Here is a 16,236-nt window from a genome sequence, read left to right as displayed (position 1 = left end):
GGGTCAAAGCAGTTTCTTTAATAAGTAGAAGTAACTCTTACAGGCATAGCAGTTCTTTCCTCCACAGGCTGGAAGATAGTAGTACCTGTTTAAAATAGGCTGTGGTAAAGTTGCCTCCCTCAATGGCCATGTCTCCCAACATTCTCTTCTGATTTGCCTTTTTCAGGATGTTTTCCTCCACTGTCCGTTCACTGATAAGCCTGGGGGATGATAAAAGTCATCAGTAAACAGTCAACTACATCAATAAAACCCTATCAGCAATGGGGAAGCAAGGTAAGGGGGGACTAGGCAATACCTATAGATGTGAACATCTCGGGTCTGGCCAATTCGGTGACAACGATCCTGGGCTTGGGCATCCATGGTAGGATTCCAGTCGCTGTCATAAAAAACAACAGTGTCTGCTCCCGTCAGGTTCACGCCCACACCCCCACTCCGAGTTGAAAGGATGAAGCAGAATATGCGTTTGTCTGCATTGAATCGTTCCATCAAGGCCTAGAGGGAAAAGGAAAAAAAAGACAGCATTGGGAGCCATCCCCAAAAGTACACCTAAGGCTTAGTAGGGCAGCTTCTGGGACCCCAAGGCCTAGAAAAAGGAAACAGAAGCTGAGGTGTCTCTAAATGCTGCAATGCCTGGATTACCTGTCTCTGCTCAACTCTAGTAGACCCATCTAGACGCAAGTAGAGGTGGCCATGGTAGGTGAGAAACTGCTCCAATACATCCAGCATTCGGGTCATCTGGGTGAAGATGAGCACACGGTGGCCCTCTACCTTGAGCTGTCGCAACAGCACTGCTAACGTTTGCAATTTTCCTGAAGAGATATGAAGTGGTACAGGGAGCTAGCTATAATCTGGAATGGGGAGAATACTTAGCAACGGAAGGTTGTAGCTGAAAGATAACCAAAATTTTAGGCCAGGATTTCAATTAGCCTAGAATACAAAAAATATCTGAATTCACGTATTTTCTTCCCTTAAGGGTTTCCCTCCTCAGTCTGTTCCTGTCTTGGATCTAACTTCTTTAGTCTAACTAGGAGCAGGGTAATATAGACCCCTCAAGGGGAAAAAGGAATCCACAATTAGTGTATGAGCAAGAGATCTTTAAGTACTACAATGAGATATACTAGCTGAAACACAGGACAGATTCACAGGATAAACATCAACAAATCCACTGATGTCATGGTTTATAGACAGGGATGGAAGGTCACTGAGGTCAGAATGACAGAGGCAGGAGGATCTTAGGTTATCTATCTAGTTCAATCTCCCATCAAACACAATTAATTTCTGTAACATTTCTGACTTAATAAGTCAGTCTGAAACACTTTAACAAAGACTCTGAATTCATCTACTCTGAATGATTTAAAATTGTATTTTTACTCAAATATGTATTGAGCACATATAGAAATAAAAATTCTGCTGACTTCCTTATATTAGAAGACATTCAGGAAATCTCCAAACATGCTACTATAGAAATATCTCTGTAGGGTTGTGGCAGAAACTATTCACTACTATTCAAAAGACATTCTTGGTTAATAGAACCTGAATAATATTGTGGACACCCAGGCAAAGATCAACCCAATCCCAGAAGGTAAATCATGATTGGCCCTAAATAAACCAGATTTCCTCTTTGCCATTTCCCATTGTCAGTGATTGCTCTAGGGATGGGCTTATGGCCCAATTTGAGATGAATTATGAAGCCAACTGAGAGGGCTTTCTTTCCCAGAAGATTTGCTAAGAGTATTTTGCCTCAACCCCTGGCTTTCTGCATTTGACATGCTCCCTGGAGTTACAGCAGCCATCGTAAGACAATGAAGAAATAAGCATAAGAATAAATAGATAAAAACTAAGGATGATAGAGAGCAAGACAGAAAGACAAGGTCCTAGATCCATAAAAACACCACTAAACTATTGAACCAGCCACACACCACTATTCTCAGAACTGCTCATTAAGTAAACAATAAATGCTCTGGTGGTTTAAGTCACTTTTGGTTTTCTGTTACTTGCAGCCTAATGCATTCTAACCAATAGGATTCTAATAAAAAGATAAGGATTCTTGTCTTTTCAAAAAACAAAATTTACTACTTACTGTGCAGTCTTATACCACATAAATCTGAAAACTCTATGCTGTGCTTTCATTTGCCATTATATCCCAAATCATGAGCAAAACAGATGTTCACAAAATAATCACTGAGTTAACACACACTTTCAACTTCATCAACTTCATCAATCAAATTCATGAATGCCAAGAATCAAGCACAAACCCTACAATTCTCCATCTTGCACATAAGCATAACCTAAGTCAACTAAGTTTAATGAAATCTACAGAGACCTTAAGTACAGAGTCCCTGATATAACAATCTTGCTACTAACACAGGAAATGAGGTCAAGGGACCCTTGCTGGTCAACGAACTCACCGCAATCATACTGGATGAGCCTCAAGTCAGGGAACTGGGTGCGCATGTTACATACAATTCGGTGCAAAGGACGAGCCCGGGGCCAGAGCTCACAGGCCAATTGCTCCTGGAAGGCTGACTGACGTGGGGCCAGCCAAGGAGGTGGGTGGCAGGCATGCAGGGAAGGGGGAGGTGCCTCCACAGGAGGCATGACAAAGATGAACCTGCAAAAGGAAGAAGGTAAGCAGTATAAAAGATGGAACTTTGAAGGATCCCAAAAGTTAACACCTTCAACAGTCCTAACAACTACATCCACTCAAGAGGCCCCGAGACCCTCTTCCCATGAGCACTTAGCCCTGCCAACCTCTCAATGATTTCAGACAGCTGGTCTAGTCGTTGCTGAGGAAACAGTACAGCCCGGCGGGCAGCCTCAGTATAAGCCCAAAAGGTGGGGTGGCTGGGGCGAGGAGAACGAGGGCCGATGGGGCTGGCAACAGGTTGGGGCAGGGTACAGAAATCCAGGACTTCAGTCCCATACATGGGTGCCAGGGCCCCATGAGCCTCACTAAGTTGGAAAATCCGTTCCAGGCGTTCAGACCGCTGTCGTTTTCGCTTTTCCTCTAGAGAGTCCTTGGGACAAGGAGAAAAAACAAACAAACAAACAAAAAAATAAACATAAAAAAGTAATCAGTGTCCTCATAGAAAACCTGACAGTTCCTTGCTCTGGCTGGTATGGCTCAGTGGTAGAGCCTTGGTCTGCACACAGAAGGGTCACGGGTTCGATTCCCGGTTAAGGGCATGTACCTGGGTTGCAGGTTTGATCCCTGGCTCCAGTCAGGGCATGTGCAGGAGGCTCCCAATCAATATGTCTCTCTCACACCAGTGCTTCTCTCTCTCTCTCTCTCTCTCTCTCTCTCTCCCCCCCGCCCTCCCTCTCTCCCAAAATCTCTAAAAACCAATGGAAAAAATATCAAGTGAGGATATATCAAAATAAATAGACAGACAGATAGATAGCGCAAAGGATCCATAGAAATAGTTCTTCAAAGATACACAAATGGCCACTAACCACTTATAAGATGCTCAAAATCACTAGCCATCAGGAAAATGCAAACCAAAACCATAAGATACTACTTCATACACACTAGAATGTAATAAAAAAAGACAAGTGTTGGCAAAGATGTAGAGATCCTGGAACTACCTTTCAGGCTGCTGGTGGGAATGTAAAATGGTAGTTATATAGGAAACCAATATGGCAGTTCCCCAAACAGTTAAACATAGTTATTGTATGGCCCAGCCAATTCCATTCCTAGGTATATATCCAATAACAGAAAACATGAAAAAACAAAATATTATGTTCACATCTGCATTATTCCTAACAGCCAACAAGCAGAAATAATTCAAATATCCCCATTAACTGATGAATGTAGAAAATGTAGTATATCCATAAAATGGAATATTTAACAATAAAAAGAAATGACGTACTGATGTGCTATAACATAAATGAACCTCAGAAACATTAAGCTAAGTGAAAGAAATCAGTCACAAAAGACCATAAATTATATGACTCCATAGGCAAATCTATAAAGACAAAAAATAGATTAGTAGCTGCCTCAAGCTAGGAGGGATGGAGATGAGAGCTAAGGATGTGAAGTTTCTCTGTAGGGCCATGAAAAAAATGTCCTGAAGTATGATTGTGGTAATGCACAACTCTGATTCTAAAAGTCACTCATTGGCCCTGGCCGGTTTGGCTCAACAGTTAGAGCGTCGGCCTGCGGTCCTGAGAGACCTGGGTTCGGTTCCCGCTAAAAGCCACTCATTGTACACTTTAAATGGGTTAACTGTATAGTATGTGATTTATATCTCAAACTCAAATAGTGTTAAAAAGCTGCTGTCTACTTGCAGAGCAACCAAAATTTAGCACAGACCATGGGTTGTCAGCCTTGGGCTAGGATCTAGGATCTCTTCTATTTCCAACAAGCCAAACCAGCCTGGCAGTATTAGAAAGACAAAAGGTGGAGTCAGTGGCACTGATGGAGGGTGAGAGACTGAGGCTAAGGCAAAGAATAAAAAGCAGCTCTTTAATAGAGGGAGAAAAAGATAGAAGGGACTGGAATGACTCACTAGGTCTTTCTTCTGATTTGTTCCTAGGTTATTTACTTGAATCCGAGTTGTACGTTTAATATATAAGGAACTATTTAAATGATACAAAAACAATGGCTACCAGAAAGCTAATGAAGGGACAGGGAACATAGTCCTTTTTTAAAATTTAAAACCCTCATCTGAGGATATGTTTTATTAATTTTTTTGGTGAGAGAAGAAGGGAAAGACAGGCAGAGAAAGAGACAGAAAAGGAAACAATGTGAAAAGAGAAACATCTATTGGTTGCTTCCTATACATGCCCTGACTGCAGATCAAACCCACAACCTACATATATGCCCTGATCAGAAATTGAACCTGCAACCTTTTGGTGTACAGGACAACGCTTCTAACAATTGAGCAACCCGGCTAGGGCTAGAGTTCTTTTTATTGCCCACTTAATCACCATGGAGGTAAAAATCTTTTAGAAATGGCCATCAAAGTGAGATACGATCTTTAGGAAACTGCATTCCATGATGTCATCCCTCCCTTAGAAGTTCAAATACTTGATGATGATAATGGTTTCAGCAACTGCAGAAAGTAAAAGTCTTCCTGACTCTGAGGACTGCTTCTTGTGGGGAATAGGAGAAAGCAACGGAGTCAGCATATCCCTGTTCTCACAAGTTCTGTAGCATTTATGTCATATAATGGGCTAGTTTCTTCATCTGTAAAATGGGGTAATTAGATGCCAACCAACACTTACTCAAAAGAGTAAGCAAGAAGAAAGAGACCAATAACAAGAAGGCCTTCAACTCATTAGTGAATAGTTTTAAAAGCACTGTCCTCAATTACCCCTATGGGAAAAGTAGAACATGGATTATTATTCCCATTTTACAGATAAAGAGTACAGGCTCAGGGAAGAGAAGGGACTTGTCTAATGGCACTAAAGTATTAGATCCATGAAATCAGATTTTGTAATTTACCAAGATAAAAGTGACATTATTTTGTTCCATCCCTTCTATCAACACTCCAAAGAAAATTTCCCATTCCCTCTCCTTTAAGGCAGTAAAACTTACCAGATAGAAAGGGGAACGAGGTGGTGGTGGGGGCTGGCGTCGAGGCCGGGGACCACTGAACGAAGTAGCAGTGGAGGGAGGGCTGGGGGGACCAGAGCGCAATGTCAATGTCTCAGGCTCATCCTTGGAAACAGGCAGCCGGGATACCATGGTGATGGGCAAGGGAGCGGCGCCAGATGCAGAAACCACAAGGGAGGATGCCTGGGAAGCTGGGGCCTGTGTTGAGGCTGGGGCCAGTGCCAGAGTCTGAGTTGTGGCTGGGCCCAAGGTGGGCACTGGAACTGGGGCAGGGCTCAAGGTCAGTGTTTGCACTGAAGCTGGGGTCAGGAGTGAAGCAGATGATGATACCGGAGCCAAAGTCAGAGTGTGAGCTGGGGTTGGGCCCATTGGAGAAGCAGGAGCCAGAGAGGGTGCTGGAGCCAGAGACAGCGTCTGAGTTGGACCCAGTGGTGGTCCTGGTGTCAAAGACAGTGTCTGGGCTGGAGCTGGTACTAGGGATGATGATGGAGTCAATGACAATGTCTGAGCTGGAAAGGGCTTCTGGGGGTTCCCTGTTCCCAAAGAAAGTGTCTGAGATGGAGACGAGCCGCCAAGAGTAGACGCTAAAGCTGGGGCTAAGGCCAGTGTCTGTGTAGAAGCCGGGCTTGGGAGAGGTGACGGAATCGGGGCTGGTACCATAGTTTGAGTTGACGATGGAGCCAACACAGGAGTTGGGACTGGCACCAGTGAAGAAGCTGAGGCTAAAGGAGTTCCTGAAGTAGATGTTGAAGCCATAACTGGAACCGGAGTCTGCGATGGAGCCAGGACTGGAAGAGGAGCCAAGGTAGAAGCTGGAGGAGCCAGGATTGCTGTCTGTGGAACCGCCATGGGAGCCAGAGAGGTGGCTAGAGCCTGAGATGCAGAAGGTGCTGGAGCCAGAAGGGAAGCCTGAGCTGGAGCTGGATTTGGTGCTGCCGGAAAAGAATTAGCCAGAGCGGAAGCTGGCACCAGGACAGGTGAACATGCTGGGGCCACGGCTGAATTCAACCCTGGAACATGTGAAGAGGCTGGAGCCAACAACAGAGGATGACCAGGTGCCTGAGATGGGGATAGGGATGAAGTTGTGGCCAAACCTAGAGTCAAGGCTGACGCTGATGGGGAAGCCCCGGCTGGTGACAAAGAGGGAGGTCCAGGAGCTGCTGAGACAACAGGTGCCAGTGTTGGAGTGACATTGGTCAACACAGCGGGGCCTGAAGCCGTAACAGGTAAGGGAGCTGAGATGGGGATGGTGAGGGGGGCTGGGGCTGGGGCAGGAAGCGTGGTGGAGACAGAGATGGGGAGTGAAGATGACACTGGTACTGAGACTGTAGAGGACACAGCACTAGCAAGGGGAGAGGAGATGGGAACTGGCATTGGAGAAGAGGCTGGCCCAGGGAGTGAGGATGGCACAGGAAGGGAAGAAGAGATGGTCAAGGGAGCAGCTCCGGGTGCTGAAGCTGTGGAGACAGAGGATGAGTTAGCCCCTGAATTCTTTTCTTACTCATTCTATTACCCTCTCCCACCTCCTTCCCTTACCCCCAAGTATCACCTGTTTCCCAGAAAACCTTCATTCCCATACCATGAGGTCAAAGATGCAAGGAATCTGGTAACTTAATATTTCCTTTCCCTCTAAGATTCCAATAAATTTATCTTAGAATTAGGCAAAGGCTCAGCAGCCTAGTTCTGGGGCCCATTTCACAGCACATCAGTATGCTGGATAATAAAGGGATCTGTTATGACTAAGAAACCCTTGGGGCCATTCTATCTCCATTCCTGACAAAAATTTTTGGCCTCAGCCACCTTGACTCACCACTGACTTCGGGCGAAGGACTGTGGACCAGCTTGAGAAGGGGCCTCACCAGAGTGGACGTGGGTATGGGAGCCCGGGCAGTACCCAGAGAAGGTGTGGGTAGCCGGCCAGGGGTTAGTGTGGGACGTGGAGTCAACACAGCTGGAAGCCCAGAGCTCGGAGGCCGGGGTGCTGGGGCCAACGGAGGAACAGGAGTCAGTCCATCCCGAGGGGCCTGTCTCACTACAATCTTCACCACGCCTGTATTATTCACCATGGTTGGTGGCACTGCAAGAGGAAGCTACATTGAGGGAAAGGTAGAAAAGAAACAAGAGACCCAAAGGATGGAAGAAGTCCAGGGGCAGGAGAGGGAAGCAGACAGTTATTGGAGGTACTGGCAAGGGAAAACAATACTGAGGGAAGGCTGGACAGACAGTAGCCCAGGGCATGCCTGGAAGGACCAAGGCCTGCAAGAGCTAAGTAGGAAGGCCAGGAGCCTCACCCTGGTTAGCAGCAAGCGGAAGGCTGAGGCCAGTGGGGGCAGGGGTGGTGCTGGGGGTCGAAGAAGGCAGCACAGAGACAGGGGTGGGGCCAGGGGTCGGGGCCACGGCCTGGATGAGGGCCACATGGGCAGGCTGACTGATGAGGTGGTGCTGCCCCCCTGCTGACACCAGGTGCACCACATTCCCTGGGTTAAGGGAAGAGAGAAAGAGAAAGAGAAGCAGCTATCAGCCACAGGAAGGCAGAGAGGCAAGGGCAAGAGGAGAGAAAAAGAACAGAGAGGAGATAACTTCTCTAAAATGACCTCATCCTTATCTTTTATCAAAAACTTCCTCCAACCATTCCCTTTGACCCCACCCACCAAATACTAGGGAAAGAAAAACACGAGCTGACATTTTAAAAGAGCCATAAAAAAACAAGGACAAGAAAATAGAGGAAAAAGGCAGGACAGGGGGTGGGTTTTACCTACTTTGCAGCGGGCGGGGCTGCCCCACGGCTAGCTGGCGCACCTGGGCACCAGTCAAAGTCAGCTTGTTGCCCTGGATTTGGAAGGTGAGAGGTTTGCTTCCCCCTGCACTAGCCACCGGACGTTGTGCTAGTGATGCCAACTGGCCGATGCTGACCACTTCGCCTGCTATAAACAAAGAAGAGGCTTAATGTATACAGAGCTCACTCTGGCTCAATGGTAGTTTGCAGACCCTCATGAGGCACAAGTCTCAGTTCCTCTAACCTTTCCCTTCAAGTTATGTTCCAACAAGCTCAGCCCCAAACTACAGTCTGAACTTTTGCCATGCTATTCCTTTCAATCCTACTTATTTGCTTAACAATCTCCTTTACATCCTCTAATAGCCTGCCACCATACTGAGCTAATCACCACCCTCTCCTCTACCTGCCCTTTTACCTCAAATGATTTTCTGCTACTGTAGGATTATATGTCAACTCCCCAACCAGACTGTGAACTCCCTGAGGGCTTTTACCTGATTGTGAGTAACCAATGTCTGGCAAAATACCTAATGTATGTTAGCTATTTGGAATTTAATCCTCTCATGTTCCCAAGCTTTTCTTCCCCAGCTCCAGGGCATATAAGCCTTCCTCCCCATCTCAAGTCCCTCAGCCTCAGAGCCCTGGGAACTTACAGGGCAGGCGAGCTTGCATATCAGGAGACAGGATGAGGCGCTGTGGTGCAGGAGCAGGAGCTGGTACTGCTGTGGTGGGAGCAGTGGCTGTGGTTGTAGAAGTCGTGGTGGCAGCAGCAGAAGGGAAGGTATAGCCTGGTGGCACTGTCAAGGGCTTCAAAAGGCTGGAGGAGCCTGGGGGTGGGGCAGGACTCAGGCGAACAGGGGCAGGTGGGGCCGGTTTCAGGGATAGGGTTGGTGTGGGAGGTCGTGGGGTCCCACTCAGGACCCCTAGCGGGGAAGGCAACACTGTAGACACAAAGGGAACATGTCAGATAAACCCTGACCAGAGCCTTAGCCAGCTTCCAGCAGCCTCCATTCATACTCCCTTCTAGCCCAACAAACACCACACCCGTCTCTAATCCAACTTCTCAAACACTCTAATTTCACTACTTCTTCCCCAGTCTGACCATTCTACCTGAAGTATCCCCCAACCCAACACTCTGGCTCCCTTGCAACTCACCCTGGGGAAGAGGCCCACTGTTTGGCTGCAGTGGGGGCAACAGAACAGGGCCAGGAGGCCGGGATGCTGGAATAAGTGGGGATCCAGCAGGCGAGGCTGACACCATCAGTGGTGCTGGCAGCACTGGAGGGGTTGGGCCAGAGGTGGGCTGAGCTGACAGCTCAGGGCCTGGAGGGGTTCGGACAGGGACAGGACCCAGGAGGGTCCGTGGGCTGTTCACTACCACCACTGTCCGGCCTTCTTGCTTGGGCACTGGCTGCAGCATCCTATGAAGAAAAAACAAGGGGGTAAATAGAAAAGGAGGGAGAATAAGGAGTAAGAAAAAAAAATGAACAAGGTATACGAGGCAGAAAAATAGACTGTAAAAGTAAAGGTGGGAAAGAAAAAAGACCCAAATAAGAAAGAGGGAAAAAAAATCGAGATAACCAAAAACACCAAGCAGGGAAGATGGGGATCAATGACAAACACAAGGGCCCCTGCCAGGACTTCCTTCTAGTTATTTGCTCTCCTAAACCCTCCACAGTATTTTGAATCCATCCCATATAAACATTTTAGCCTAGTCTCCAACCCTCTCCTTGCCATCACAATCCCACCAGCCAGTTTTAGCCACTGGGAATCCATCCCCTTATTCCTCAGCCCTGGTACCTGTTGACTTTCATCTTGACTGGCTTGGGCCGGGGTGGGGGATCAGGAGCAGTAGCCACCTCTAGCAGAACCCGGCGGGACAGGCGGTGCCGGGGTAGAAATGTGTCAGCCTCATATCTAGAGATTCGACCCTCCAGGCCAATAAGATCAAAACGACCCATGTCTATCCGCTGGCACAAGAAGGAACACAAAAGCACAGTGTCAAAGGGATCAACGTGGCAATAATTTCTTAGATATGACACCAAAAGCACAGACAACCTCCAAAAAATGACAAACTGAAGTGCATCAAAGTATGCTATCAACAGAATAAAAAGGTAACCCATAAAATAGGACAAAATACTTGCAAATCGTGTATCTCATAAGGGGTTATTATCCAGAACATATAAAGAACTCCTATAACTCAGTAACAAAAACACAAACAACCCAACTGAAAAATTGGTAAAGGCCTTTAATAGACGTTTCTCCAAAGAAAATACACAATAAGCACATGAAAAGATGTTCAACATCACTATAGGTAGAGAAATGGAATACCATCTCACATCCATTTAGATATTACTTAAAAAAACAGGGTTGGCAGTCACTATGGAAAACATATGGCGGTTCCTCAGAAAATTAAAAATAGAATTACAAATTACTATATAGAACCCAGCAATTCCATTTCTTGCTATACAGTCACACACCACATGTGGTCAATGGAGGGCTGCATATATGACAATGGTCCTGTAAGATTTTAATGGAGTTGAAAAATTCTTATTGTCTAGTGACATCTAGGCATCCCAATATTGTAGTGCAACTCACTATGTGTTTGTGGTAATCCCAATGTAAACAAACCTACTGTGCTACCACTCATATAAAAGTATAGCACACTGCCCTGGCCGGTTTTGCTCAATGGTTAGAGCGTTGGCCTGTAGACCGGAGAGTCCTGGGTTTGGTTCCCACTAAGGGCATGTACCTCGGTTGCAATTTGTTCCCGGCCCCAGCTGGGTCATGTGGTGGCGACTACTCAATGTGTCTCTCTCACATCGATGTCTCTCTCTCCCACTCTATCTGAAGATAAATGCAAAAATGTCCTCGAGTGAGGATATAGAAAAAAAAAATGTATAGCAATAGCACATATAATTATGTATAGTGCATATTTTTAAATGTTTTTATTGGTTTTTGAGCGAGTTGGAGTCAGAGACTGAAACACCGATAGGCTGCCTCCTGCACATCCCCCCACCAGGGATTGAGGCCGCAACCCAGGCTTATGCCCTACCTGGGAATCGAGTTGGCGACCTCTTGGTGCATGGGACAACGCTCAACCAACTAAGCCACACCGGCCAGAGATATATGGTGCATATCTGATAATAATAGCCCTAGCTGATGTAGCTCGGTGGTTGGAGCATTGGCCAGCACATGAAGGGTCAGGAGTCTGAATCCTGGTCAAGGGCACATATCAGGGTTGCACTTGGTCCCCTGGCCTAAGTCAGGAAGCATGCAGGAGGCAACCGATTGATGTGTCTCTCACATCAATGTTTCTCTCTTTGCGTCACCCCCCCCTCACCCACTTCCTTCCACTCTCTCTAAAAAAAAAAAAAAATCAATGGAAAAAATATCCTCAGGTGAGAATTAACAAAAATAAATAATACATAAAAAACAGAACTCGTGCCCTGGCCAGTTTGGCTCAGCGGTTGGAGCATCGACCGGCGGTACAGAGAGACCCGGGTTCGGTTCCCGCTAAGGGCACGTACCTCGGTTGCAGTTTGTCCCCGGCCCTGGTTGGTCGTGCGTGTGGCAGCCACTCGATGTGTCCCTTCACATCGATGTTTCTCTCTCTCTCTTCCTCTCTCTCCCTCCCACTCTAACTGAACAAAAAAAGAAAAAAAAAAACAGAACTCGCTTCTTTGAGTGTATTTTTTCTACTTAATAAAAAAAAATCTAGCCCTGGCCAGTTTGGCTCAGCGATTAGAGTGTTGGCCCACAGACCAGAGAGTTGCGAGGCGGTTCCCGCTAGGGTCACATACCTTGGTTGCAGTTTGTCCCCGGCCAGGGCCATGTGGGTGGCAACCAGTCGATGTGTCTCTCTCACATAGATGTTTCTCTCTCTCCCCTGCTCCTGCTCTATCTGAAGATAAATGCAAGTGTCCTTGGGTGAGGATAAAAAAAAAAAGTCTGCACCCAGCCAGTGTGGTTCAGTGGACTGAACATTGTCCCATGGAGTGAAAGGTCTGACTTCAATTCCTGGTTGGGCACATGCCTGGGTTAGAGGCTCAATCCCCAGTAGTGGACGTATAGGAGGTAGCCAGTTGATGTTTGTAACTAAAAAAAATCAATAAAAACCTATTTAAAAAAAAGGTTGCCGTATGACAATACATATGCCATGTGAGGTCAGCCGCAGCCTCATACATCTCGTTTATCGTGTCTCTTAATTGTATCACTTTCTCTTGTGCTTCACTTAATCTCATGTAGTTTCTTTCTTTCTTTTTTTTTAAATCCTCACTGGAGGATATTTTTCCATTTATCTTAAGATAGAATGGAGGGGGAGGAGAGAGAGAGAGAGAAACATCAATGTGAGACAGACACATCGACTGGTTGCCTCCTGTATGACCCTGACCAGGGCTGGGGATTGAACTGCAACTGAGGTATGTGCCCTTGTCCAGAACCGAACTCGCAACTCTTTGGTCCATGGGCCAACGCTTTAACCGCTGAGCCAACCCAGCCAGGGCTCATCTTGTGTAATTTTATATATTTAATGTAGCTTAATGTCCTATGCCTTCACATTCACTCATTCATAAACTCACTCAGAACAATTTCCAGTCCTACAAGCTCCTTTCATAGTAAGTGTCCTATACAGGTATACTATTTTTAACTTTTATACTGTATTTTTATGGTATCTTCTATGTTAAGATACATAAATACTTGCCATTGTGTTACTATTGCCTATAACATTCAGTCTAATATGCTGTACAGGCATATAACTTAGAGACTGTATGCTACACCATATAGCCTAGGTATGTAGTAGATTACACCATCTAAGTTTGTGTAAGTGCACCCTGTGATATTCGCACAATGATGAAATCACTTAGACACATTTCTCTGAACACATTCCCATCATTAAGCAGAGCATGACTGTATACCCAGAAAAGTATTGGAAGTCAAGAACTATATTATTTCATTCATATGTGGGGTGTAAAACTGAAAGCAACAAATGAACAAATAAGACAAAAACCCACAGACAACAGTGTGGTGGTTACCAGAGGGAAAGGGGTAGGAAGAAGGTAGAAAAGGGTACATGGGGTCAAATATATGATGGCAGAACAAAGAGTTGACTTTGGGTGGTGAACACACAATGCAATATACAGATGATGTATTATAGAACTGTACATTTAAAACCTGTATAATTTTATTAACCAATGTCAACCCAATAAATGTAATAAAGACTAAAAAGAAAAACAAAAACAAAATAAAACCAGAGAGAACTGAAAGCAGGGACTTGGATATTTGTACACCTTTGTTCATAGCATTATTCAAAATAGCCAAAAGGTTTAAGCAGCAACCCAACTGTTCAATGATAGATGAATGGATAAACAAAATGTGGCATGTATGTATGTGAAAATATATGAATATAACACAACCTTAAAAAAGGGAATTCTGACACGTGCTACAACATGGATGAACCTTAAAGACACTCTGCTAAATGAAATAGGCCACTCACAAGAGGACAAACATTGTCTAATTCCAGTTAAATGAAGTACCTAGCATACTCAAATTTATAAACAGAAAGTAAAATGGTGACTGCCAAGAGCTGAGCGAAGGGGGAGAAGGAGGAGTCAATATTTAATAGGTACAGAATTTCAGTTTGGAAATATGAGAAAAGTTCTGAAGATGGATGGTGGTAATGGTCGAACAACATCACTGTACTTAATGTCACTGAATCATATGCTTAAAATGATTCAAACAGTAGAATTTGTTATGTATTTTACCACAATAAAAACAAAACTTGGAGGGGGCAGGTAGGAAGTAGCCAAAAGAGGGAAGGAATAGAAAAACAAAATAATAGTTAAATATTACTAACATGCCAGGCAGGCCCTTTCAAAAAGATTAACACAATTCTCACAAACCTATTGCAGAATAGGCCATAGAATCTCTATTTTGAAGGGCATGCAAACTTAGGTTTAGAGAGTAATAATTAGTTTGCCCAAAGTCACACAGCTAAAAAATAATGAAACTAAGGGAATAGTGCTGAGATGATAGAAGATGGAAGACTGGAAAAGGTCAGACTCTAGCCAAAAAAAAAAAAGAAATGAAGGTTTGGGGTAGGGCCAATAACCTTGGGGGCAACTACTTACCTGAAGAGGGTGGATATCAGTAGCCCTTAGGACCAGAGAGGCAGTGCTGAAACAGATGCCTGGGGTGATGAAGGGAGAGGTAACAGGTCGAGGGTCAAACAAGTTTGGATGATTGCAGACTTTTCGCAGCTGCATCAAAATGTTGATGACGCTCATGAAATGGCCAGTGGCTAGTGTCTCTTTAGTTCTGGGAGAGAAGAAAAATAAATGGGGCATCCTAACTCTGACCTCTGACTTCTGCTACAACATAAGAGTCCCAGGGCCCACCCTCAGCCCTCAGCCCTCAGTTCTCCCTTACGTGGTCTGTGCCATGAAGTCATCATAGAGACAGCGTTGGCGCTTGGAGAGCCGGCAGCGGATAACATGCTCATACTTTTTAGGCATCTGCTTCTCAACATCCACCTTAACTCGGCGCAGCAAAAAAGGCCGCAAAACCTAAAAGGAAATAATCAAGAGGTTGACAGGAGACCAGTGGGCACTGAGCCCTAGCCTAGCCCTACTTGCTGGGTCTTGGCTTGATGACCAGGTGGGCGCTGCCTGAGCCCATCAGTAAATACTCATGGAGCCATGCAGCATGCCAGAAACTCATCATAAAAAGATGAGTCATACACAAGCCCTCCTCTCAAGGAATTTACTGTCTGCTGAATGAGACAGACATAAAAATTGTAATACCACAACATAAGAAGTGATACAGAGCAACTAAACAGGAGGAATGACTCAAATTACATTCAAAGAGTAATGTAAATACACAAGATTATGAAAGTAAGTTCAGGAGAGAAGCTGAGAACAAAAATTGGGGGAGTAAAAACAACATAGAGAACAAAAGGCAAATCTGAGATCTCAGGAGGTAAAATCTGATAGGTCATAGTCATCAAGTTAACATGGAAAAAATGAAGGGAGATAAGAGGTATAGTTAAGAAAGACTTTTTGGTTTCTAGTTTGACTTACCAAAATGATGGTGTGAATGACTAAAATGGGATAGAAATAATAGGCTATAAAGCTTGAGATGTTTGGGTTAGAACAGAGTGAGTTCAATAGCAACTTTCAATTAAAGACATAAAGTCAAATTAAATACATGCCAAGTGGTCTAGAGAGTCAAGGGATTAAAAACACAAACTGGAGTCTTTAACGCCTTATGAATGAGTATGCCTATGATATATATAAATAGGGAGACAAAAAAAGTAAAGATCAGAATGGTGAGAGATGTTATTTAAGAGATGGACAAATAGGAGGCAAAAAAGACAAGAGGGGGCCCTGGCCGGTTTCGCACAGCAGTTAGAGCATCAGCCAGAGGACCAGAGATTCTCGGGTTCAGCACCTCGGTTGCAGTTTGTCCTTGGCCCCAGTTGGGATCGTGTGGGTGGCAACCAGTCGATGTGTCTCTCTCACGTCGATGTTCCCACCCCCTCACCCTCCACACTCTATCTGAAGATAAATGCAAAAGTATCCTCAGGTGAGGATTTAAAAAAAAAAAGACAAGAGCGAGCCTGGCCAGTGTGGCTCAGTGGTTGAGTGTCAACCCATGCATGCATCAAGAAGTTGCCTGTTTAATTCCCGGTCAGGGAACATGCTCAGGTGGTGGGCTCAATCCCCAGCGAGGGGCATGCAGGAGGCGGCCAATTGATGTTCTCGTTCATTAATGTTTCTCTTTCCCTCTCCCTTCTTCTCTCTCTCTAAAATCAATAAAAAAAAATAAAAAGATGAGAGCGGGAGGGAGAGAAAGAGAGAAAAGGAAGAAACAACAAAAATACAAAGTTGAGGGAAGTCAGGTAAAGAGA

The 16,236-nt window shown here is 45.2% G+C and overlaps 1 protein-coding gene across 1 annotated transcript in view; it reads right to left on the bottom strand.

Moving 5' to 3' along the window:
• The window catches only part of LOC118641383 (Snf2 related CREBBP activator protein), a 37,331-nt gene that overhangs the window by 7,683 nt on the left and 13,412 nt on the right, over positions 1 to 16,236 (bottom strand). Inside the window, exons 16-29 of the mRNA XM_036278548.1 lie at positions 14,757 to 14,893; positions 14,459 to 14,645; positions 10,131 to 10,300; positions 9,486 to 9,751; positions 8,984 to 9,271; positions 8,317 to 8,481; positions 7,849 to 8,034; positions 7,368 to 7,634; positions 5,540 to 7,014; positions 2,752 to 3,017; positions 2,409 to 2,611; positions 640 to 809; positions 296 to 492; positions 86 to 200 (exon numbers count right to left, since the gene is read on the bottom strand). Of these exons, the coding sequence (XP_036134441.1) occupies positions 86 to 200; positions 296 to 492; positions 640 to 809; positions 2,409 to 2,611; positions 2,752 to 3,017; positions 5,540 to 7,014; positions 7,368 to 7,634; positions 7,849 to 8,034; positions 8,317 to 8,481; positions 8,984 to 9,271; positions 9,486 to 9,751; positions 10,131 to 10,300; positions 14,459 to 14,645; positions 14,757 to 14,893 (4,092 nt within the window). The remainder of the gene's footprint in view (positions 1 to 85; positions 201 to 295; positions 493 to 639; positions 810 to 2,408; positions 2,612 to 2,751; positions 3,018 to 5,539; positions 7,015 to 7,367; positions 7,635 to 7,848; positions 8,035 to 8,316; positions 8,482 to 8,983; positions 9,272 to 9,485; positions 9,752 to 10,130; positions 10,301 to 14,458; positions 14,646 to 14,756; positions 14,894 to 16,236) is intronic.

The sequence above is a fragment of the Molossus molossus genome, unplaced genomic scaffold (genome assembly GCF_014108415.1).
Source record: "Molossus molossus isolate mMolMol1 unplaced genomic scaffold, mMolMol1.p scaffold_m16_p_3, whole genome shotgun sequence".
Taxonomy (NCBI): domain Eukaryota; kingdom Metazoa; phylum Chordata; class Mammalia; order Chiroptera; family Molossidae; genus Molossus; species Molossus molossus.
This window is presented reverse-complemented; position numbering and strand designations above follow the sequence as displayed.